The 24879-nt window shown below is 39.5% G+C and overlaps 1 protein-coding gene across 2 annotated transcripts; it reads right to left on the reverse strand.

The window, feature by feature from the left end:
* Window positions 1-1049: 1049 nt before the first annotated feature.
* On the reverse strand, window positions 1050-22987 carry tspan4b (tetraspanin 4b). Of its 2 annotated transcripts, none has more exons than XM_051387042.1 (8): window positions 22572-22987; window positions 17920-17989; window positions 17582-17773; window positions 14297-14371; window positions 13735-13830; window positions 6111-6224; window positions 4057-4140; window positions 1050-2564 (listed from the first exon to the last, which is right to left on the reverse strand). In XM_051387042.1, exons 2-8 carry the CDS (start codon window positions 17986-17988, stop codon window positions 2496-2498), a joined length of 699 nt encoding a protein of 232 aa, XP_051243002.1. In that variant the 5' UTR covers window position 17989; window positions 22572-22987; the 3' UTR covers window positions 1050-2495. The 2 variants fall into 2 exon arrangements, with proteins under 2 accessions (XP_051243002.1, XP_051243003.1); XM_051387043.1 differs by lacking the exon at window positions 22572-22987 and adding an exon at window positions 19252-19457.
* Between the last annotated feature and the right edge of the window lie 1892 nt (window positions 22988-24879).

Raw genomic sequence — 24879 nt, forward strand, 5'->3', positions numbered from 1 at the left:
AATAGCGCTGCCAAAACAACCAGAAAAGGGAGAAAATACTAAAGCTGCTTCACAGACCACAGGGACCACAGGGCAGATCACTGAGGAGCTGGTCAGGACCAGTATCTTTAGCGTCACTAGTGGTTGTGACCACTGGTCCGTGCCAGATACCAGCTGGTCCGTTCCATAGAGCAACTGGTCACGACCAGTGTCTCTAGCGCCCCTGGTGGCAGTAACCACTGGTCCGTGCCAGAAACCATGGTCCCTGGACAGACCAGGGAATCGCCTACAACCCCCTCTCAAATTTTTTCAGGTTGGAAGTATCGATTTTTTTAGTGTGCGTTCAAGATTATTATCAGGTATACACTGTACTCCTTATAAAATTATTTACAGACTCAACAATTCCCACCATTAGCAAACATGTGGTGACAGTGGCAAGGAACAAGTTCTTTTTAACAGGTAGAAACCTTAAGCAGACCCAATTATCTACGAAGCTCACATTGTTTACTGGGCACCCTGACAGTCAGCAGTTGAATGATAACATGTCTAAACATGTCATCACTGGTCAGATAAACAAATACCACTGACAACCAAAGTAAACACAGCATGTCATGTTCCTGATGTAGTTCCTGATGTAAATGCTGTCATAAAGAAAGAAGCAGAAAGAAGGACCCTGGACAAACTGCTGTCCATACTGGACAACACCCACCACCCTCTGCACAACACCTTCACTAGGCAGAGGAGTGTGTTCAGTTGCAGACTGCTGTCCCAATCCAGCTCCACCAACAGACTTAAAAACTCTTTTGTCCCCCTGGCCATCAGACTGTACAACAGCTCTTAGTCAAGGCAGGGAGGACAACAGACAATGGACAATTTCCTCCTCCATTTGCACTGTTTTAATTGAAAGGTAATTTCAATTTTAATGTATGTCTAATGGTATGTATATTCTAGCGTATGCTGCTACTGGATGTTTGAATTTCCCTCAGGATACATAAAGCTATCTATCTATCTATCTATCTATCTATCTATCTATTATAATTGATTGCAACAAAGGAACATGTCAGCCAAAGCAGCAGTATGGCTTTTTATTTTTAGCAGTTTTCATCACAGGTTGCACAGAGAAAAAGGCTTTATCAGGCTGTGGCTATAATTCTTGTATAGTAAGATTTGTCTTTTTGATTGGTTGCCAAACTCAAGAAGATGGGTTGGAGAGAAGAGAAGATGAATGGCATGGTGCTGATAGAGAGGGACTCTTGTCGAGACTGGGGTGGACAATGAACCATAGCAGCTGCTACATCTCAAAGTGTTAGCAGTTATTCAGTCCCTTAGACTTAATTACAAATTGTTTTACCAGTACTACCTGTGTTATGACAGTAATAAAAGAAACCTAGCGGTATCCTTTCAGATGAAACAGGAGGCAGAGTGCTATTTGCTTCCACATATTTTAATGTTTCCCATAAAATTAGGCAGGGAGGGACAATTTACTACTTGCATTATCGCCTTCAATTGGCAAAATCTCGTTTCCTTATTTGGACAATTTATTGACTCTGAATACACCCTCTGGTTTATATCAGATATACAATAAATACAGGGAACATTAGTGTGAGTCAAGGATTCTTCATTCAGTCTTTAATATGATACTAATGCCATTTGAGTACATACTCCACTAAAAAAAGATAAAGTTGGATAAATTTATAAATCCTATGAAAATAATGAAAACAAAGAATGATGGATGATCAGTTACTATTGGAATATTTTCAAAAAATCACAGTGATGATTAGATAGCATAGATTAAAGTAAGAGCACTGTGAAGTCACTGAATCAGACATGTTCAATGAGTTATTAACAAAGTGAACCAAGTGCCAAATATTTATTCATCATTTCTGTTTTTTTTTTTTTTTTTTTTTTACAGCTGGTGTACTTGTCAAAAGCATTTCCCATCATTATAGTGCTTGACCTAACACACAAACTGAACCAGCAGGTTATAAAGTTAAGTGTCCTCTCTTCTATTCTTAACATTCTGGATGGATAGTAAAATCCAAATAATAAAATTATGAATTTTTTCCTATTTGTAGAACAAAATCCAAAATAAGCTACTCTAGAAACGAAATACAAAATAAGGAGAGAGATTTATGTGCCCTTTTTTCTTGGATTTTAAGACACTATTGGATCCAGTGTTTCCTCTCGGGTTACAATGCATTAAGGTAATTAACTTGTTTTGTCTGGATGCTGATGGATTCTAGTGGTAAAACGATACCTGACTAATACGATATTAAACTGTGATCAGGCTCATGATATTACATTTATATAGCTGTTACAGTTACAAATGGCTTTGTCCATACATCAGTGTCGATTGTGCCCGCTGAAACTTTCAGATAGTGTAACCCAGTGCCTCAGGGCATTTCAAAGGCACCAATTTTAGGTCTTAACCCAAGTAAGCACTGGACCCCCATCTGTGGATTGATTTGGAGCAATAAGCCTTCCTATTTCAGGCTATGTGAACAGCTGGTCTGTGGTCAGTCCAAGTGCTTCTCAGCGCACAGAATTTGACAGTACATCAGCATGGAGAACACCAGGGCCAAGATCTGACAAGAGAAGAGGATAGGTCAAATATAATTATAACCTGCCAGAGAATTACTTAGAATTTGATCCTGTGTGAAACAGTAATTTCTTCACAGAATCTTTAAGACAAGATCAGAGAGGTTAGGTTAAGTTAAGTTAAGTTAAGTTAAGTTAAGATAAGATAAAACAAGATAAAACAAGATAAGGTGTTCCTGGCTATATTGTACTGTATAAGTTATTGTATAAGTTGGCACAGCAGCACAAGGGAATGTAGTGCAAAGAGTAGGAAAATATAATAAACTATAGAATAAGGTTAGAATAAAATCTAACAAAATACAAATAGAATAAATACACTATATACTGAAGAACAGAATATTATAAGCCTGTGTCTATATGTACATATGCAAAAGTATTATGTATATACATACAATATTGGTGTTTTTTACATATTACAAGTAATGTGTAAAATGTATTTTAATTTATATAATCTAGCAAATAATAAATTATGATTAGATAGGCTTTCCATAATTGCAATAAGTAGATAATAATATGATAATAATTCCCCTATTATTACCAACACAGATGTCACACAAGGGAATGTTATCTAGGGCAGTGGTTTTCAAACTGGGGTCAAAGAGTAAGTTCTAGGAAAAGGAGGAATAGAATAAAATGATATTAAATGTAGCGAAGCCTGTGAGCTAATTCAGGCGGTCAACTCGAGCTGCGCTGCTATACACACATGACATGCCTCACTCCATAATCACGAACCAAACACACCATTCCAATCTGGCGGTCTATTTAAACTGCACAATTTCCCAGCTCTCCCTCTGCTCTGTCAATGCCGCTGTTGCCCTGCACCTGTATTGCTGCCTGCTACTCTGTAAGCTATTGCTGCCTGCTGCGCTGTAAGCCCCACCACCACCCCAGCATCCACCTGTAGGCTCCGGCAAGGGTTTAAGGTATTTGCTCATCACGCCCCAATATCTCTAGGTAAACATATCTGTGGGGAACGATGAGGTCGGAGCCTAGACACTGAAATCTAAATATGCTTTACTGCTGTAATAAACATTTCCAACGTGAGCTGTCTGATTTATTGACTATTTATAATCTTAAAACCTAAAACTATATAAATTACATAGAGGGGATTATTATAGAGGGAATATTATATTAGATTTCTGTAAATGGATCCTCATAAATGTTACACACTGGACCTTAAAAGGTGTGACATTGCATTAAATACACTATTTCCTTATTATATTATATGCATTAAATTAATGTTTATGCACTTTTATGCGAGGATTTTATTAATCGAATTAACTTAACGAACAGAAATAAAAGCTTTCCATACATAGCGAACAAGGGCTCTAACTCGTTAGTACACACCACCCTTGTCAAACAAAGGGACTTAAAATTAAATAAATATATAAAGCTTTCTTTTCCATAATGAGCAGGGTTTGAGGCTGTATGAGCCTAAACTGATTAAATAAATGATAAATGAATATTAGAGATAACTACCTGCACAACACCAATACACACTCCAAACCCCAGGACTGAGGGGATGTTATCCAGCAGCCACTGCCTGGCCTTCTGATAGCACGGCTGCAGAGGACAAACACAGAGAGAGTGAGGGACAAGGACAGTTACATTGAGTAAAAATTGATTATTAGAAGAACTACAATTTAAAACACATTTTAAATAATAATTTTAAAAAAGATGTACTACCATGCACATGCATTCATTATAACTCATTATAACTCTTCCCACAACATCACTCTGGTCTGATCTTATTTTCTCTTGTCTTTATTTGCATATTTAATGATGAGGTAAAGTAACGGGAAGTAATCAATTTACTTTAATTGTGATATTTGACAAAACTTTAACAGGTAATTAGTATAATGAGGGATTATTATCAACATTTCAGGTGCACTCCCTTTCAGTTTGACCTCCAAATAAATTGTTTAGATAACATGAATAAACTGCTTGTTTCCAACCTATCTGACTGCTTGTTTCTTTCCCAATCTTCTTTGTAGTAATGTTACAGCGTTTTAAGATCTCTGCAGTGAGTTTATGAGAACAATTTCATTAACATGAATAAAAACCAAACTTACAGTTAGTGTTGCAGTAATATTCAGCAGCCTTCAGAAAGAAATGCTCTTTGCAGAATATCTCCGCTGTTATTACTAAATAGTAAATGGACTTAGCGCCTTCTAGTTTTCACCTACACACATTCATACACTGATGGCAGAGGCTGCCATGCAAGGCACCTCCTTATTAGAAACTAATTAATCCCATTCACACACCAATATCTTTCTTAACGACATACAGACTGGAGGGACAGATAACTGTACTCAAGATAAAATAACAGAAAGGAGGTTAGAGCTGCACCCAATGTCTACCATCTTGGAAGATGACTTGGAAGATACTTTACCTTTAACTTAAATAAAAAACTTTTTTTACTTCAGTATCATCGGTAACACCTTTGTTTACCCTAGTATTGCATGTCAAAATGACTGCTTTGATGAAGGTCCATTGTAAATCCCCAGTTGCAATTAGGGAGGAGAGGGGAGAGATGGTGGACACCTACAAGTTCCTGGGGGTGACACTTAACAATAAACTGGACTGGACGGACCACACTGAGACCCTCTGCAGGAAAGGACAGAGCAGGATTTTCTTTCTGAGGAGGCTCAGGTCCTTCAACGTGTTCACTCGGGTACTACGGATGTTCTACCAGTCTGTAGTGGCCAGTGTCCTCTTCTTTGCGGTGGTCTGTTGGGGGGGAGGCATCGGAACTAGTGGTGCCAACAAGCTGAGCAAGCTAGTGAGGAAGGCCAGCTCAATGGTGGGAATGGAGCTGGACAGTGTGGAGGCTGTGACTGAGAAGAGGGTGAAAGGGAAGCTGAAGGCCATTATGGACAACCCCTCTCATCCTCTCTACACTGACCTCAGGCTGCTCAGGAGCACTTTCAGCCAGACTGCCCCAGCGTCAAAGCAGTTTGGAGGCTCGTTTGTTCCATCTGCTATCAGACTCCACAACGCCACAGTACCCAGTACCTCCAGTACCTCCAACCCCCGCAGACTAAGACTGGTTTAAACTCCAACCTACAACGCACAAACTTTTTGCACTATTTATATTTAATTTCCACATGTACAGTTTAGTTTTAGTCAAGTTTAATTTTCTGCTCATATATTTGCACACCATTTCTACTTGAACAATGCATAGTGTATATACTTTCATTTATAGTCTTATATTTTCTATTATATTTTGTAATATTTTATTTTGTAATATTTTCTTCTTATTCTCTCTTTTACACTACTTTGCCATATTTCTGCTGTGTCAATCTGAATTTCTGCTAAGTGGGATCAATAAAGGAATAACTTATCTTATTCCCTTTGAACCCACTGGTAACTGCAAAATTATCATTAATTATTCACAAATACTGAATGCAGTTAGTAGTTATTCTATGACTTGAATTCATAATGTGTGAAGGCATTCAGATACACTCATGGATTTGAAGCAAATCCAGTTTTCATTTAAGAAAATAGCTGTAATAGCTGTACAGCAAACCAACCTCACTCCATCCGTCAACACACTGGTCTGTCCCAACGGAGCAGCAGGATGAGGGCAGTGTTCCATTCAGCACATCATACCAGTCTGTTTTGTTAGTTACTCCACAGCATTTGAACTGGCAGAAGAGACAGTAAGATATAAAGAGTATTAACACTTTTAATGAATATAAAAGGTCTACACACCCCTGTTAAAATGCCAGATTTTATGATGTAAAAAAGACAAAGATAAATCATGTCAGAACTTTTTTCACCTTCAATGTGACCTATAACGTGAACAGTTCAATTGAAAAACAAACTGAAATATTTTAGGGGAAAAAGAAAAAAGTACAATAACCTGGTTGCATAAGTGGCCTTTCCTTAAGAAGAAAAACATCCAAATTTTTAGCCATAATTCCAAAAGGTATGTTTGGTGCAAAACAACACTGCACATCACCCAAAGAACACCATACCCACAGTGAAGCATCATGCTTTGGGGCTGTTTTTCTTCAGCTGGAACCAGGGCCTTATTCAAGGTGGAGGGAATTATGAACAGTTTAAAATACTAGTCAATTTTGGCACAAAACCTTTAGGCTTCCATTAGAAAGCTGAAGATGAAGAGGAATTTCATCTTTCAGCATGAGAACGACCCAAAGCATACATCCAAATCAGCAAAAGCATGGCTTCACCAGAAGAAAATTAACATATTGGAATGGCCCAGCCAGAGCCCAGACCTGAATCCAAGTGAACATCATATGGCATTGATATTGAACATTTAATAGTCTTCCCACAAAATCCTTTCCCATCTGACCATTAATTAATAACTTTTGAATTCATATTACTAGATTATAAGACTTTAGGCAAAACTTCCTACAGCAGATGCCTATCTGACAGTGCTGTAGCAAAATTTAAGGAGGAGATTCCATCAATGTTTAATTCAATGCCATGTCTGAATATAACAGAGTCCTATAATAACTTTAGTACCTCCCAAATTGATAATCTTGTTAATTCAATTCAATTCAATTAAATTTTATTTGTATAGCGCCAATTCATACCAGAAATTATGTCAGGACACTATTCAAATAGAGCAGGTCTAGACCGAACTCGTAACTCGTTAATAGTGCTGCAGGGTCACTACGATCAATATTAGATTCTATCGCCCCTTATAAAGAGGAAATTATTAAAACATAGGAGACTAGCACCGTGGTACAACCACCAGGTTTGGTGGTGGTGCCAATTAAAGCAAAAAGCAAGGAGATCTGAAAGGAAATGGCACTCTTCGAATTTTTTAGAATTTCGATCAATTTGGCAAGATAATCTTAAAACCTATAGAAAGGCCCTCCGTAACGCCCTAACCCTATTACTCAACACTAATAGAAGAAAATAAGAACAACCCTTGGTTCCTCTTCAGCACTGTAGCCAGGCTGACAGAGAGTCACAGCTCTATTGAACCACGTATCCCCATAACCTTAAGTAGCAATGATTTCATGAGCTTCTTTTTTAATAAAATTATTACTATTTATTAGAGACAAAATTAATCACCAAATGCCCTCAACAGGTATCACTGTCTCTCCAAGTTTAGGAACTTAAACTAATGTAAAATCTGATATATATTTAGACTGTTTTTTTGCCATCGATCTTCATCAATTAACTCCAATAATTTCTACATCTAAGCTATCAACCTGTCTGTTAGACCCCATCCCAACTAGGCTGTTAAAGAAGTCGTACCCTTAATTGGCACTTCTTTACTAGATATGATTAATCTTTCCTTATTGTCAGGATATGTACCACAGTCCTTTAAAGTAGCTGTAATTAAACCTCTTCTTAAAAAGCCCACTCTTGACCCAGGGGTTTTAGGCAACTATAGACATATTTCTAACCTCCCCTTCCTCTCTAAGATTCTGGAGAAAGTAGTCGCCAAACAGTTGTGTGACTTTCTACATAACAATAGCTTATTTGAGGATTTTCAGTCAGGATTTAGAGTTCATCACAGCACAGAGAAAGCTCTAGTTAAAGTTAATAATGACCTTTTGATTGCTTCCGACAATGGACTTTTCTCTGTACTTGTATTATTAGATCTTAGTGCTGCATTTGACACCATTGACCATGGTTTTCTTATACAGAGACTTGAGCATCAAATTGGCATTAAAGGAACTGCACTAAGCTGGTTTAGGTCATACTTATCAGATCGTTCTCAGTTTGTACACGTTAACAATGAATCTTCCATAAATACTACAGTTAAGTCATGGAGTTCAACAAGGTTCTGTACTTGGACCAATACTATTTACTTTATATATGCTTCCTTTAGGCAACATTATTAGGAATCAATCCATTAACTTTCATTGCTATGCAGATGCTACGCAGTTATATCTATCGATCAAGCCCAATGAAATTATTACATGTCTTAAGGACATAAAATCCCGGATGAGCTGCAATTTTCTGATGTTAAACTCAGAAAAAAACGAAATTCTTGTACTTGGCCCCAAAAACCTCAGAGACTCACTGTCTAAAGATATAGTTACTCTAGATGGCATTACCTTGGCCTCTAGCACCACTGTCATGAATCTTGGAGTTATCTTTGATCAGGATATGTAATTTAATTCCCATATAAAGAAAACCTCTAGGACTGCCTTCTTTCATTTACGTAATATTACAAAAATTAGACACATCCTGTCACAGACGGATGCAGAAAAACTAATCCATGCATTTGTTACTTCTAGGCTTGATAACTGAAACTCCTTATTATCAGGCTGCCCCAACAAGTCCATTAAGATGCTCCAATTAATTCAGAACGCTGCAGCACGAGTACTTACAGGAACTAGGAAAAGAGATCACATCTCTCCTGTACTAGCTTCTCTGCACTGGCTCCCTGTAAAATCTAGAATATAATTTAAAATCCTCCTCCTCACCTACAAAGCTCTTCATGGTCAGGCCCCTTCATATCTTAAAGAGCTCATAGCACCCTATTACCCATCTAGAACACTGCGTTCTCTGAATGCAGGGCTACTTGTGGTTCCTATAGTCTCTAAAAGTAGAACAGGAGCCAGAGCCTTCAGTTACCAAGCTCCTCTCCTGTGGAACCAGCTTCCAGTTTTGGTTGGCACGGCAGACACCCTCTCCACATTTAAGAGTAGGCTTAAGACGTTCCTCTTTGATAAAGCTTATAAGATAAGATAAGATAAGATAAGATATTCCTTTATTTGTCCCACAATGGGGAAATTCCAAATATGGTAGCCCATAGTTCGGGCTGGCTCAGGTGAGTCCTGAACCATCCCTTAGTTATGCTGCTATAGGCCTAGACTATCGGGTGATTTCCCATGATGCACTGAGCTCCTCTCTTCATCTCTCTCTTTCTGCACTCATTCATGTCCCATTAACGCACGTTACTAACTTCACATCTTCCCCAGAGTTCTTGTGCTTTCTCGTCTCGCAGGTTCTCATGGATCCTGGTGGAGCCTCCTGCCATGGTCCTGCTTGACTGCCATTGCTAATATCACTGATATTATTAGGGATCGAGCAAGTATACACTGGAAGGTCCCTATTGTTTTTGCTATGTTTATTATTATTCTTCTTCATCAGAACGTTGACTGCATTTTTGACCCCCTGAACGTATACTTTTTGTGAATTTTATTTGGCAAATTTGTCAGGCCTGGTGAAAATGATGAAATGCTATGGCCACTTTGGGGTCGGCCATTAGGAAGGCCACTAGGTGGCGCTACTTTTAGGAAAAGTTCGATAGGCTAATAACTCCCCCATCGTTTGTCTCACATTCAAAAACCTTATATCCACGCGTTTGGTGAATGGAGCTGAAGCTCCCTGTATAGGCCACGCCCACTTCCGCCTAGATTTTTTTTTGCTAGAGCGCAAAATGTCCAAAAACTACGTTTTCATGATACATCCATGCGCTTTTGTCCGATTTACACGAAATTTTGCACGTAGCATCTGGAGACTGTCCTGGCAAAAAAAGTAATTTAAAGTATTTTGATATTTCAAAAGATAAACAAGTTATAAAATTAGCACTTCCTGTTGATTTTTCATCAAAAAAGGAAGTGGGGTATTTCTCCACATTGGTATGTCCGATTTACACCAACCTTGGGTCAATAGTTCCCCTACAGGATTTTTAAAAAGCAGCCCCGGCGCCACGTTTCGTCGATATGTATGAAACTCGGTAGGCATGTGTAACATGCCGAGACGTACCAAAAAGCCTCTTGGACCCATGCCCCAAAACCCACAGGAAGTCTGCAGTTTTCATTTTGTGGTCATTTTGACTTTTTGGGCTTGTATTTGAACTCCTCCTCCTAGGGAATTTATCAGAGCTGCTTCAAAATTGATCAGTACAGTCAAAAAGTGGTGCTGAATGAACACTGTTCATTTTGTGACTGTACGTTAAAGGGCGTGTCCGTGGCGTGTCGTCAAAGTTGGCCATTTTGAGTCGAATGTCAAACTGTGATGTCATTTTTGGCATTTCAGGGCTTCTAGTTTAACTAACTCCTCCTACAGGTTTTATCGGATCTGCTTCAAAATTGGTCAGTACAGTCACAAAATGGTGCTGAATGAACTCTATTCAATTTGTGACTGTACGTTGAAGGGCGTGTCCGTGGCGTGCCCTCAAGGTTGGCCATTTTGAAGTCTGTGGTCTTGTATTTGAACAAACTCCTAGAGAATTTATCAGATCTGCTTGAAAACTTGACAGTACACTTGAATAATGTTGCTGATTAATAGTTGTGTGATTTGTGACTGTACGTTGAAGGGCGTGTCCGTGGTGTGTCGTCAAAGTTGGCCATTTTGAATCGAATGTCAAACTATGATGTCATTTTTGGCATTTCAGGGCTTCTATTTTAACTAACTCCTCCTACAGGTTTTATCGGATCTACTTCAAAATTGGTCAGTACAGTCAAAAAATGGTGCTGAATGAACACTGTTCTTTTTGTGACTGTACGTTGAAGGGCGTGTCCGTGGAATTTATCAGATCTGCTTTAAAACTGGACAGTACACTTATATGATGAAATATGTTCCTGATTACAAGTTGTGCTATTTGTGACTGTACCTTGTACAGTGTGCCCGTGGTGTTGCATTGAATTTCAACGATTCGCCATGAAATAGATAGTACTCAAGTTCAATGTTCAATGTCTAATCTCCACTAAACTTCACATAGTCTGTAACAGTGCCACCCTGTACATGTCCTCATAACTTCAGTGTACATGGTCCAATCTCAATGAAACTTCACGTTTGATAAGAGTCCCGACCTGAACACATCTACATGACAATATTCAGTAATAGTGATAGCGCCACCCGCCATCATTTTTATACTTTACTGTATATCTTCCAGCAGATTGACCAGATCCAGCTAAAATCCTGTCCGAACTCCCTTCGGATGATGACAATGACATCTTGTGAATCTTAACAATAAGCAAAATGTCTTACCCACGCCCCCAGTAAGCCCATAACCCAAAGTCCTGCCCTGACCACATCTACATGACAATATTCAGATATAATGATAGCACCACCTACTGGCAACAGGAAATATCAAGTTTTATAATTTTATGTTCTACTCCTATCAGGTTGATCAGATCCAGCTCAAATGTGGTCAGAAAATGCAAAACATATGGTTGATATATTTATTTATGATATGATAAGAGTCACATCTATGTGATCATATTCAGTAATAGTGATAGCGCCACCTAGTGGCAACAGGAAGTTATCACAACTTCAGTGTACATGTCTCATCTCTGTAAATAATGTTATAAAGAGTTCGGTTCCCCCTAAAAGATTAGTTTGTTTTTCAATTGAATTAATCAAGGTATAGGTCACATTAAAGGTGGAAAAAGTTCTGACATGATTCATCGTTGTCTCATTTTTTTATATCACAAAAACCTGGCATTTTAACAGGGGTGTGTAGACTTTTTATATCCACTGCTCATGTATACACTGTTGTAATGTATGTTGGTTGGGTATTTGTGTCGAAAGGTTACGGTATAGGGGTCATGGTCAAGTATGTAGATTGAGGCACATAATGCAAAACTAAACATTTTAATGTGCTGTAAGCAAAATGGGGTGAGGTCTGCGCAACAAGCTGATATGTGAATATAAACACATTAAACATGCTAATTTCACTGCTTAATACAGTGCAATACATAAATGTTTGGGTGTTTAATCTTTAGCCAAAGTGGAACTAATTGAAACACTCCTCCTAATGCACATTTTCTTTTTCTTTTGCAATTTTAGATTCATAATGGTAAAAATGCTTTTCAGTTTTATTGCCTATTGTGACCTATAGCCTATTGCGAAAGTGTACTACAGAAATGTTTCTTATTACCTTTGCCTGTGCTGTTTGTGGGTTTGTTTGTTTATTTTGTGGGTTTGTCTGTCAGCAGGAAACACACTTGGTGGAAGGGTGGGCCAAGGAGGAACCCATTAAATTTTGGAGCTGATACAAATCACACGGATTTCACTTTCCAATGACAAAAATGTATTTGGTGCTGTGACTAAACATAACAAAACATAACAACCACCTCAAATATCACTGTAGAAACAAATGCAGCAGGTAGGGAATAAATAAGCAATCAGGGCTGTGATTTTTCAGAAATAATCTGGAATTTGTGTGCAGGTTTGCATATCGTAGAAGACTGGACTATTGGCCTTGGTGGAGGTCTGCACTCTCCAACTGCTTTTATAAATTTTTATAATAAAAATGGTATACCAAAAGTGTCAGTGGGCAAAATGTTACCTCAGTCCCCAGCAAGAGGACTGTGTCTGTCTTTGACACTTACTTCGTCTGTGTGTTCAAAATAAAAATAAACATGTTTTTTTTGATTGCGTGCTGTACTGACTGCGCAGCAAACCATGACACCTAAACTGGGGTATGAACCAAACTGTGTAACGTTACACCCCATGTCAGTATAAAGGGTACACACCACACACTAGATCTTTGATCAGGCACGAGAAATCAGGTCCAACTCAACTCAAGCCCAATAAAATTCTGTGTCAGCCCGAACCGAGCCCAAACCATAGAAGCAGATTTGAGCCAGAGACCATCTGAACCTGAGATTTCCGCTTTAAATAAATAATTCAAAGACTTAATTACAAGTAAACTACAATGTGAATACAATATAGTGCAAATTATTATCAGAATTATTAACAAATTCACTAATTAATTACAGTGTAATTATTCATTATTAATAAAATATTTAATTTATGGTTAAGAAATCCAATTCTGTCTGCGCCCGACCTGCAGCAGTAGTGTCGGGTCCAATTGGTGTCTGGCAAAGAATCAAAGCTCTAGTACAGACTGACATAATTGTATTTATTTATTTATTTTTTAAATAATAAGCAGCATTAAGATTCTACTTATATCTAACAGTAAAAAAGGTTAATGCCATCTGAATGATATATACAGTACACATACAGTCAGTTGTCTGTAGACTTCGAGTGTGACCAAAAAGTTTGTAGATAGACATACATTGTGTATCTACTGTATATGTAGATCAAATAACCCTATAGTAATAACAAGAGCAGGACTTATTTTTTTAAATATATTGGTCCTTTAACAAGAAGTGACTGTGGCATCTTCCATCTACAGTTACATAATGTGTATAGTCTGTCCTATGTTCAAGTAACATAAGAAGTCATGCATTGTTTAAGAGAGCTCACCATTTTCTGGACATTATCCCAGGATTTTTCCAGTCCAGGATCTGATTTATAAATCTTCATACCATCCTTTAGTTCACCTTGCGCTTTGGAATCCAGCTTACAAAAAGACAAAGAAAGAAAGACACAGTTATTCATTCAAATGATACACCCATTAATTATCTATACCCGCTTATTCTTTGTAGGGTCGCTGGGGCTTGGACAGGTGACAACCATTCAGACTCTCAAGGCCTAAGAACCTTGAATGAGAAAGGTTGGTTGTGACATTCCCACTGTGTCAAACAACATGTATGCACCACAAGTGTCCCTTCTGTAAAATGGTCAGCAAAACCTTTTTAGTTTTAACGTTTCCCTTTTCTGTTGCAGCATACTTATCACAAACCTAACCTATGTTGTACGAAGCCAGAAAATATTAAAATCAGCAGCCTGTTGGTCATTCTTTAATGTAGTTAACATTAAAGCCGTAATGTGAATTTTACTGCTTATTTCGTTGCTTATCTGATCTTATTCTATTAATTTTCTATTCTATTATTTGACAGTTAAAAGTTAAAGTATGTGAGCTTACCTTGTCATGGAAGATGTGTATAACCACCATTAGAGTCACCTCTGTCAGGACCAGGAGCAGAAGGATCACAAAGAACTGCAGAACAGAAAAGAGCCGTTGTAGATTGACACTATAGTGTACACAAGATTATCCCCACTGAGATGTTATTGCACCTCTAGTGCAAGTGAATTTCTAAGCATTTTTAATTTCTCCTTATTATCTGGTATTAGTAGGACCTGATAAGTATGCAAATATACAATATACACGGGGACGGCTGGTATAAATGGGCTAACAGGGCTAAGCCTTACCTATCTTTTAAAGTAAAGATGAAAAACTATTATTAAAAACATATTGTTTCAAATTTTGGTTGAACCTAGAGCAGCAACAGCATCATACAGTGACAGAAAAAACCCAGGATATATGATATATCTTGGGTTTTTCCTGTGAATGGGCTTATTTTTTACAGCCCAAGCACAGTAAAGTAAGCTTCCATTCAATTTTGATTGACAGGTGTTGTGACACGCCCCCTTCATATGCTGCCCATTTGGGCTAAATTCATTTAATTGGAAGTAAAGAGATTGGGGACATCCAAATGATGTTCAAATAACACAAAAGGACAAACAACACAAGCTTGTCCTGCGGGGGTCCAATGAATCTCCCACTTCACTCCAGCAGGGCGTGTTTCTGGACCTCATCGACCAGTTCTCTTTTTTAGACAGTCAATTAGCCGATCACCTGTCAAACACACAGGTTGCCAAGTACACATCTAAGACCAGCCAAAATGAGTTGCTTGACAGTATGTTAGCTATTTATGGACAAAAACTGGCGGATGAAATATCACAGGCACCTTTTGTGGCTGTGCAAGCTGAGGAGACAAGACGAGAGATGTGGCCTGTGTAAGCCAGTGTGTGATTGTGCTCAGGTACATCACTGAAGCCTCCATGGTAGTGGAAAGAACTGCGGCGGGACTCGAAACACTGCTGCTGGAGAAGCTGGAGCCATACAAGTTGCAGAACAAACTGATCACACGGACGTATGACGGGTAATAGGCAGCGCATCAGCCGGCCTACAGGCCAGGTTAAAGGAAACATTCCCTCACGCACACTTTGTTGGAACTTTAAAAGCCGCAACGTCCACCCCTTGTTTGACCTTCAGGACACTTTGAAACAGTGTTTTGGAAAAATACGAGATGTCATCAGTCTTGGGACAGCGTGTCAATCCAACAAGCGTACGGCCTGTCCACACTTCTGGGGGCCGTTAGCTTCCTTTTCTTTTGATCTTTTCTCCACTCTGCCCTCATGCATGTAGATATTCTCTACAGCATTCTTCAGAAATGGACCACAGATTCTCTCAAAACGAGACAGGCCCTGGAGAATTTTTCGTGCTCCTTATCTGAACTGAAGGACAAGCTGACCTCAGATGACAATCAGCCACATCCAGATGCGGACACAGCTGCAGCCTCTGCAACGGCTGCAACGGCTGCAACGCCGCACAGGATGCGGCGCCCTGGTAATGTGTCAGTAGCCGCACAGTGCTTTGACATAATGATCGAGCAGTCAAAGGCTCTTGGTGTCTTTCGAACTTATTGACCCTGAACTCGATCCGCTGTTTAAGAGCACTTTCCAGCAGAAGCAGCTGGACATTGCATGTGAACTTTACCCAATGATCTGCAGAGAGAAACTGAAAGGTGAGCTGATGATGGTGTACAGTAGTGTGGAGTTTGCGGGCATAACGTCCGCAATGTCACTTTTGAGGTTGCTGACTGAGAACAATCTTCAGAGCACTTTTTCTGAAACACTGAAAGTAACCCAAATAGCCATCACAATCCCTATTACAACTGCAGAGTCAGAGAGGTGTTTCAGTACACTGAAGAGGATCATGTCCTTTATTCAAAGCACAATGGGACAGGACAGGCTAAACACACTGGCTATGCTGTCTATTGAGCGGGACTTCATCCAAAAATCTGCAGACTTTAATGACATGGTGATTAACCTGTTTGCATCACAGAAAGGCCGTTGATGTGAGCTGCTTTTTAAATAAGATATGCCCAAGCTCTGAAACAGCTCTCTCTTCTACAAATACTGTTATTTTTGCTTTGGTTTTGTAGATTTTATTTTTGGAACATGGTATTGTAAATTGTTGTTGGTACTTTTCTATAATGTTGTTGTAGCGCAATTGGCATGTGCTGATGTGGAGAGAGAGAGAGAGAGAGAGAGAGAGAGAGAGAGAGAGAAAGACAGAGAGAGAGGGATTTTTTTGGCATTAGGTCATTCTTTTGCGTAAAAAGGGATGTCCTCATGTAGGGACAATGGGTTTATTTTACTGTATAACACAATAAATTCACCAGCATAGTATAGTAGTACTGTATAAGACTGATTATTTCATTGACTATTCAATTAAATTTTATTTGTATAGCAATATCTCAGTTTTTTAAGTCAATATAATGAGAAACTTTATCGAAATAATGACTTAGTATCTCAATATTTTGACTTAGTAGCTCATTATTTTTACTTACTATCTCTTTATTTTGACTTAGTATCTCATAATTTTTTACTTACTATCTCATTATTTTTACTTACTGTCTCATTGTTTTGTCTTAGTATCTCAATATAATGAGAAGCCTAAATTAGAATAGGCATGTGTGTTGTTTCCTCATATGCTCCAAAGCAACAGAAGCAAGTAAATGAGACAAAGTTTGGCAGACCAAATGGATACTGTCATTAAAGACTACTTTAGACGTGGATTCACAAATCGTAAGATTTTAGCGGTTTTGGATGAATCACGTAATATTAAACTGAGTCTCCAGACCCTAGAGAGAAAGCTACAAAAGATGAAGGTATGTCAGTCGTGGGCCAAACTATGTAGGGCATATACGTAAATGGGTATGATAGATTAAAGCCTTATGGCATATGTATCAGTGGTTGCATAGATGGCTTCTCAAGAAAAATGATATGACTGGAAGCATACAAAACCAACATTGCCCCTTATATTATCGCAAGTTATATAATGGATGTCCACAAAAAGCCGGGTTAGATTACGTACACCCCATCCATCAGTCGCATCAATTGACGCACAGTTTCTCTCTCTGTAAATATTACAGCCATCCAACATTTCTGGTGAATCCATCTGTAGCCGTGCTGTCTGCCAGACATTTGTAACTGCTGGTCAATGAAGGATGCTACTTCAGCTACATCTGTTTTATTTCGTCTCTGCCAGAGCTGTTTTGTAGCAATATTTCGGCAGAAATATGCCATTAAAATCCATCACATTAGAATAAAAGATACTACTCTGTCGTGCACAGCTCACCGTGAACAATAGGCAGCGCTGCTCCTTAAGTGCTCCAAGACAACCCAGAAAGCCAGTCACCATGGTAATGCCACCAGCGACTAGCAGCAGATTGGCAGCTGAGAGGGATGGAAAGGACAGCGGAAGAGAGGAAAACTCTGCCTGTGTGAAGGACAGCCAGACTCCAACGCCAAACAAACCACATCCTCCTAGCTTAAAGGAAATATAATCAGTTTTAAAATGTAGCATTAACAACACATTGTCCTGATAATAATGTTTCTAGTAGTGGTAGTATTGGAAAATGTAACCAAATAAACAAATATGAAACCAACTTGGGACTGATTTGTGCAAATACTAACCCAGAAGATGAGGTTAAAGATGAACATCAAATATTTAACACAGCACAAACACGTCCGAGACACTGACATCCTGCAAAAGAAAGGGGGAAACAGAAGAGCAGGAGAACTGTGTTTAAACACTGCTTCATGTCACCAGTCAACTAATATTTTGGCTAGAAGGTGTAAAATGTCCTGTTTTTTTGTGGGTTAATATGGTTCAATAACTGACCAAAGAATGAATGTACAGTATCTTTTATGGCCTTGTTATTATTATAGACCTTGAGATTGGTCGTGTGCGTCCATGTGTGACCGTCTGTGTATCTGTCCGCAACTAATCTCACATACTACTGGACCCATCAGCCTCACATTGCTGTATGCTCAAGGACCTGTTGTGGTTAATTTTTTTTTTGGGGTCATTTTGTGTAAGTGTAATTTTACTCATACTTTAGTATGCTGTATACTTTGGCTAACTTTAAAATCATAATTATTTACTGAGCAGGCCTACAATTTGTACCTTTCATCTGCATTTTTGTAACCAGTAAACCAGGGACACAGAGGTGGAAGCAATTCAAATTGAATTGATTGTGGACATGAATTTCCCCCTTGGAGGACAATAAATTGAATTGACTGACCCCAAAGCGCTAGCTTTCAGCACTTGGGTTAACTAACTGGGCTGTTCAGACACAGACAGAGCTCCACATCTAGCTCGTGATCTGCGGCTACAGGCATTTTCCTATTATCTTCAGATGTTAGCAGTTAGAGTCTTGACTTTAAGGGTATGGTGGCCTACAAACCAACATGTATGCCACCACCATAGGTGAGAGGGGGGTGGTGAACTGGTAAGGGGGAGGAGTGGGCTGGTGGGCGTCAGGTGTTGAAGATGGCAGACTGAGGAGTGGAGGGGCAGGGGGAGCTGGCCAGAGGACGTGTGAAGTGGGAGCAGGGTGGGTGAGGGAGGGAGAGTAGGCAGAATCAAATCTGTTGAAAAACTGGTCTCCTCAGACCACTCCTTCACAGGCCTCTTCTCAGATGGTTGTTTATTCACCACAGGGGTGTAGTCTGTGATCAGATGGACAAGGTTGTGATCTGAGCGACCAAGCACCCATCCCCAAGGGGGGTGAGGTGTATGCATCCTTGATGTTTGCATACAACAAGTCCAAAGTTTTATTGTCCCTGGTGTGGCATTTCACGTACTGGGTGAAGGTGGGGAGAGCAGAGGACAGGGAAGCATGGTTGAAGTCAGTGCCGGCCCGTGGCATAGGCAGTATAGGCAAATGCTAAGGGAACTGTCCATTTAGGGGGCGCCACAATGGGGGAAGAAAAAAGAAAAAGTTGCCCCTCCCTTCTTCTTACCGCTCTCCGTTGCTTTCCTGTCCGCCTGTACAACTTGAAATCCCTCCAGGGTGACTTGTGAGTCAGGACAAAGTTCACTCAACCACGTCTCTGTGAGGGTGCATTCCACGGTAAACATGGTTTATACCGTCCTTTTCCGCTGTCAGTGGCACAGGGCTAACGGCTGATCCCGGGTGTAAACAAGAGAGCCGTGGTTGAGTGGGTCTCCCGAAGCCGCACCAAGAAGTTTAAAAAACAACAAGAGGCTTACTACGAATGTAACAATATGAACATCCATAGCTGCACACTTGCTTAAAGTGTCGATGTGACATGAAGGAGCAACAAAAGATACACTAAAACACTATAAAAAAATAAATTAAAAGGTACACTAAACCACTATAAAAAAAAACACTAAAAAGAGGGAAGAAAGTTCAGAGCTAAGTAACATTAATTTGTACTGGAGTGTGTAACATCATGCCGTTATAAAGTTATATTCTGTATAATAAACCTGTTCCATTTAAATATTTAAATAAAGCCCTACAGTAGTCCAGAGAGGACATACTGTCTCTAGATAAGGCCGTTAGCGTTTTTCACGTGTTTGACTAAATCCTACTCACTGGTCCTCTAAATTGAGAAGTTTGGATTTATCGTCCCGTTAATTGTTTCCTTATTGAGTTTATACAGTCAGGCAAACTCAGGACTTTCATTTACAATACAAAATACCTTATTAATATTCCAGGTGGGAAACATGAGTGCCACCATTACATATAGGATAGCCACCAGGTAGGACAGTAGAAACATAAAACAGAATTTAAAACTCTCCTCCTCACCTACAAAGCTCTTCATGGTCAGTCATCTTCATATCTTGAAGAGCTCATAGTACCCTATTACCCAACTAGAACACTGCGCTCTCTTAATGCAGGGCCACTGCATTCCTCTTTGATAAGGTTATAGTTAGGGCTGGCTCAGGTGATTCCTGAACCATCCCTTAGTTATGCTGCTATAGGCCTAGACTGCAGGGAGACTTTCCATGATGTACTGAGATTCTCTCTTTGTCTACCCTGGACTGGTGAATCAGCCAACTTTAAAATGTTTTTTTTTTTAAAACTGAGCAAAAATCACAGAAACAGGGCATCATCACTTTACAGCTACTAAAGATAGAACTCTTTCAATGTGACTATTGTTTTAAGAAAGACTTAAACAAATGTAAAACTTTAATTTCAATCAAGAATTCATTACAATATGACTATTTCATAGAGTTGATCCTGTCCTGATTTATATCTGACTGTGCTGTCCTCACACCGACTACTGACCCCACACCACAGGAAGTCAAACTGCTGACAGGAAGGAAGCTCACTCCCCTCCTCAGCAGACCTAATTATACTGCTAAAAGGCATTTCCCATGACCACAGCAAACTTGTGACTCACAGAAGTGCAAAATTCAGGAGAACCTTGTGTCAAAGTGTTTGGATTTTATATTTATTTGTGTCGATCAACTGTATATACTGTAATAAAAACAGTGACTGCTTAATTAAATCATATGTCAAATGTTAGTTCCACCCCTCGCTGTGCAAAATTTGGTTAGTAGGTGGCACCTTAGTGTTATAGTGTAAGTTGGCAACAATCAGTCTTATTAAAACTTTTCCCATGATGTACTGAGTTTCTGTGAAAACCTTGGTGCACTTTGTTTTTGTTGCAAAAACATGAAATATGCTAAAGAAACCCCAAATGTTTTGGGATCTCTGTGCCTGCAACTTGGAAAACGCCGATGGGCCAGCAGGGTCGACTTGGGCTTGGCCCCCATTAATATCTATTAATATTGAACTTTGGGGATTATAAACCTCCTAATATCTTAATATTGTGTTTTGAATGTTTACTAGCCTATTACAACGTTCCTTTTCCATCTGCCATCCTATTGCATACTATTGTTGAAGCAGGGGATTCTGTCTGTCTTGTATTTCCTGTCTTGTTAGAGAGCTTGAGCTGGGTGAATATATTTTCACAAAATCCTTTTTTTTTTTAATTTTCCTGTTTACAGTCTGGGTTATTAGTTTAAAAATAGAAATAAGATTACAGTTGGAGGGAAGTCCTTCAAACCAAAGGTTAAATTTTTTTTATGAAGGGATAGTTCAAATAGATGAATGAAACAACTGAAAAATGAAACAACTAGAAAATAATAATAATAATAATAATAATAAGAAGAAGAAGAAGAAGAAGAAGAAGAAGAAGAAGAATCCTGCAACATAATCTACTTTTGACATCACGTGACATCATAGGCCAGAAGTAGGGCCAGAACTGGCAGGCAGTTTGAGATCCCTGATGTACAGTGTCAATTATCCATATTTTCTTGAAATGCAGAAAATTAAAACATTTTTGTGTTGTGACCTGACTAGTCAACCCTACCTGCTATGATTTCAGAAATGTCATTGGTCATTACTCCAATATGGTACCTCCTCAGAGAATTGGCATAATATCCTCTATAGTGAAGAAGTGCATCTTGCTCAACTGGAACCATCAAAGTTCTCCAACATTCAAAGCTATAATGTGTATGTAGCATTTGGTAAAATGTCTATAAACACTAGACCTATGTTATACTGTATATGTTGTTGAGTTGTGCACTTACATGATCCCAAACGTTTCCAACAATGTTCAAATGTATTATTTTATTCAGGTAATATTCATAGGTCACTGGCGTCATATCCCCTTTGTGCAAGCTTCACTGTTGTGGTTGTCTGACAGAACCTGTCATGAACATCATGAATGTTTATCCAGTTTTAAGACACATTTTTACCATACACGTTTTAGATCTCATATCATATTTTAACCGTATGAAGGATTCTAGTCATTGGACATCTAGATCTTAGGTCATCAGAGAAACAAGCTGAACTAACGTTAGCAGCAGCTGAAGGAATCCTGCTGTTAAGAAGAAAAAGTCAAAGTTCAACCAGCTGCTGGAGGTCCTCCTCAGGTCTATGTGCACATTTTACTTGTGAGGAGTGTGTCTGAGGAAACGTACCTATTAACGTCCTGTTTCCAGTGTAGATGTTACAAGGAGTGCTAATTTAATCCTAATATATCCCCTCGGTAGAAACACTTCCTGAATTCTATGCAATGCAGTGTTTTTTAAAAGTTTGAAACAGGTTTGAACTGCTCTAAAATGAAATGGGCAGAGACAGAAAAAGAAAAAGAAAAACTCGTGGCCATGTTGCTCTGCTTATGATTATTACTGATGGTCACATCACAACAGTCAACCTATCCTGTAACCTATATCGTAAGCCAATCTTTATCAATAAAAACTTAATAATAGTTCTGTCAAGATTTGTGTAATTCAAGTGGAGTACCTGAGGATGAGTTTCAGTTCTTTCAGATCTTGTCTTTGTCGCGCTCCTCTTCCGAACTCCTTACTCCTTCACCCAGTGTTTCCGAACTTTACTTAGTTTTCCTGAAGCAGCCAGGCTTTTCAACCAGCGTTGCTTTTTTCTCTTCGTCTGAATTATTTTTCACTGGTTGACTGTGTCCGTCCTTTTGCTACAATTAACTTGTCTTCTTCCCCAATACTGAACTTTATATTGAATACATGTACACTTTCCTATCTGGGAGGTTTGACCTTCAATTTTGTTTCCTTTTGTTAACAGAACGATGTCTCTCCGTCCCACCCTCTCTCTCTCTCTCTCTCTCTCTCTCTCTCTCTCTCTCTAATGAATTCCAGATGTGTGTTGTTCCTTCCATTTTTCTCCCGTTACTTGTCTCTCCCTCCTCCCTCCTCCCTACCACAACCTCTAAATCTCAGCCTGTCTCACTCACTCACTTTTTTGTTTTTTGTGATGCAGAACCATTCCTCTACAGCTCCACTGGAGACACATTTCAGCAGCGCACACCATTTGGTTATACTGCCCCTCCCGAACCCACTCTGCCGTTGTAGTCTGAGGGGAGAGCAAACACATGTTGTTGTATTCCAAAGAAATGAATAGGAAGAAAATATTGTTCTGACTGTGTCGTTCATTCAGCAGCAGCGCACCACTACTGGGGTACTAACGTTAACTGATTTTCACTTGTACATTGTGCAAGCATGATAGCACCCTATGTTTGACTAACTGGCACTAAATTATAAGAGTAGCGTAATTCCTTAAAGGAACAGGGCAGTGTGTGATGTGTATGCGTAGCAAGTGTGTGAGAGAAAATGAAAAAAAACAATATGTTTAGACTACCCTGTGTCAGTAAACGCTGCAGCTTGTCAACACCAAGGTCTTGTCTGCTGTTTCCCAACTGATGGAAAAGTGAAGGGGTTAGCCCTAGAAGGGAACCATTCCTTAGTTATGTTGCTATAGGCCTAGACTGCCGGGGGACACCCCTGATGCACTGTGCTCCTCTCATCCTCTCCTTGTCTTTCTGCACACTTTAATGTCCTGTTAATGCATGTTACTAACTCTACTTCTTCCCTGGAATTTCTGGTCTCACAGGTTCTGATGGATCCTGGTGGTGCCTGCTGCCATGGTCATGCTTCACCCCACTTCCAGTATTACTGATATTATAAGGGACCTCGCAAGCGACCGCTGGAGGTCCGCCACTAGGTGGCGCTACTATCATGAAAAGTGCGTTTTGGCTAATAACTTCTGCATAGTTTGTCGTACATTCAAAAAACTTATATCCACTTGTTCGGTGAATGATGCTGAATCTTCCTATATAGGCCCCGCCCACTTCCGCCTGTAATTTTTTTTCGTTAGAGCATGAAATGTCCTTAAACTACTTTTTCGTGTTCCTCCCACACGCTTTGTCCGATTCGCACGAAATTTTTCACCTAGCACCTGGGGTCCGCCCTGGCAAAAAGAGTAATTTGAACATTTTTGAAATTCCAAACAATAAGCTCGCTATAAAATTAGCACTTCCTGTTGATTTTTCATCAAAAAAGGAAGTGAACCATTTCTCCACACTGGTATGTCCGATTGACACCAAACTTGGGTCCATAGTTCCACATGTCTTCCTTAAGCATTGTGCACAATTTCAGACCATCGCCACAAGGTGGCGCTCTTTAAAATTATAAGTTTATATCTCTACAACGGTATGTGTGATTAAGATGAAACTTGGTACGATGCTTCCCCATGGCTCCCTGAGGCTCACTTAAAAAGGACAGAAAAAATACGCCACTAGGTGGCGCTCTTTTGGCATGATAAATCACTGTGCGGAGACCGTGATAGTTATGAATATGAAATTCACAGGGCACGTGTAGAGTAGTGCCTGAAGCTCACATACCAAAAATCGTCTTTGTCGTGTGTGTGTGTAGCGCACCCTACAGGATAAAAAAACAGCAGCCCCGGCGCCACGTTTCACCGATATGTACGAAACTCGGTAGGCACGTGTAACATGCCGGGACATACAAAAAAGCCTCTTGGACCCATACCCGAAACCCCACAGGAAGTTGGCCATTTTGATTTAAAGTTTCACTTTCGGCTAACTTTTCGCGTTGTACTCCTCTTAGGTAATTTATCGGATCTCCTTCAAAATTGGTCAGTACAGTCAAAAAATGGTGCTGATTAAAAGTTGTGCTATTTGTGCATGTACATTGAAGGGCGTATCCGTGGCGTGCCCTCAAAGTTGGCCATAGTGAATTCCGTGCGCATTTTCTGTGAATTTTTCGCCTTGTCAGATATG

The sequence above is a fragment of the Dicentrarchus labrax genome, unplaced genomic scaffold, assembly GCF_905237075.1.
Source record: "Dicentrarchus labrax unplaced genomic scaffold, dlabrax2021, whole genome shotgun sequence".
Classification (NCBI taxonomy): Eukaryota; Metazoa; Chordata; class Actinopteri; family Moronidae; genus Dicentrarchus; species Dicentrarchus labrax.

Bases quoted from the DNA above. Each gene is read 5' to 3' on its own strand.
- tspan4b (XM_051387042.1), bottom strand. From the start codon at position 17,988: ATGTCAGTGTCTCGGACGTGTTTGTGCTGTGTTAAATATTTGATGTTC. The intron at 14,372-17,581 runs GTGAGCTGTGCA...TCTGTTCTGCAG, and splicing joins AGCGCTGCCTATTGTTCACG to TTCTTTGTGATCCTTCTGCT. The intron at 2,565-4,056 runs GTAGTTATCTCT...TTCTCTTGTCAG, and splicing joins TGTGTATTGGTGTTGTGCAG to ATCTTGGCCCTGGTGTTCTC.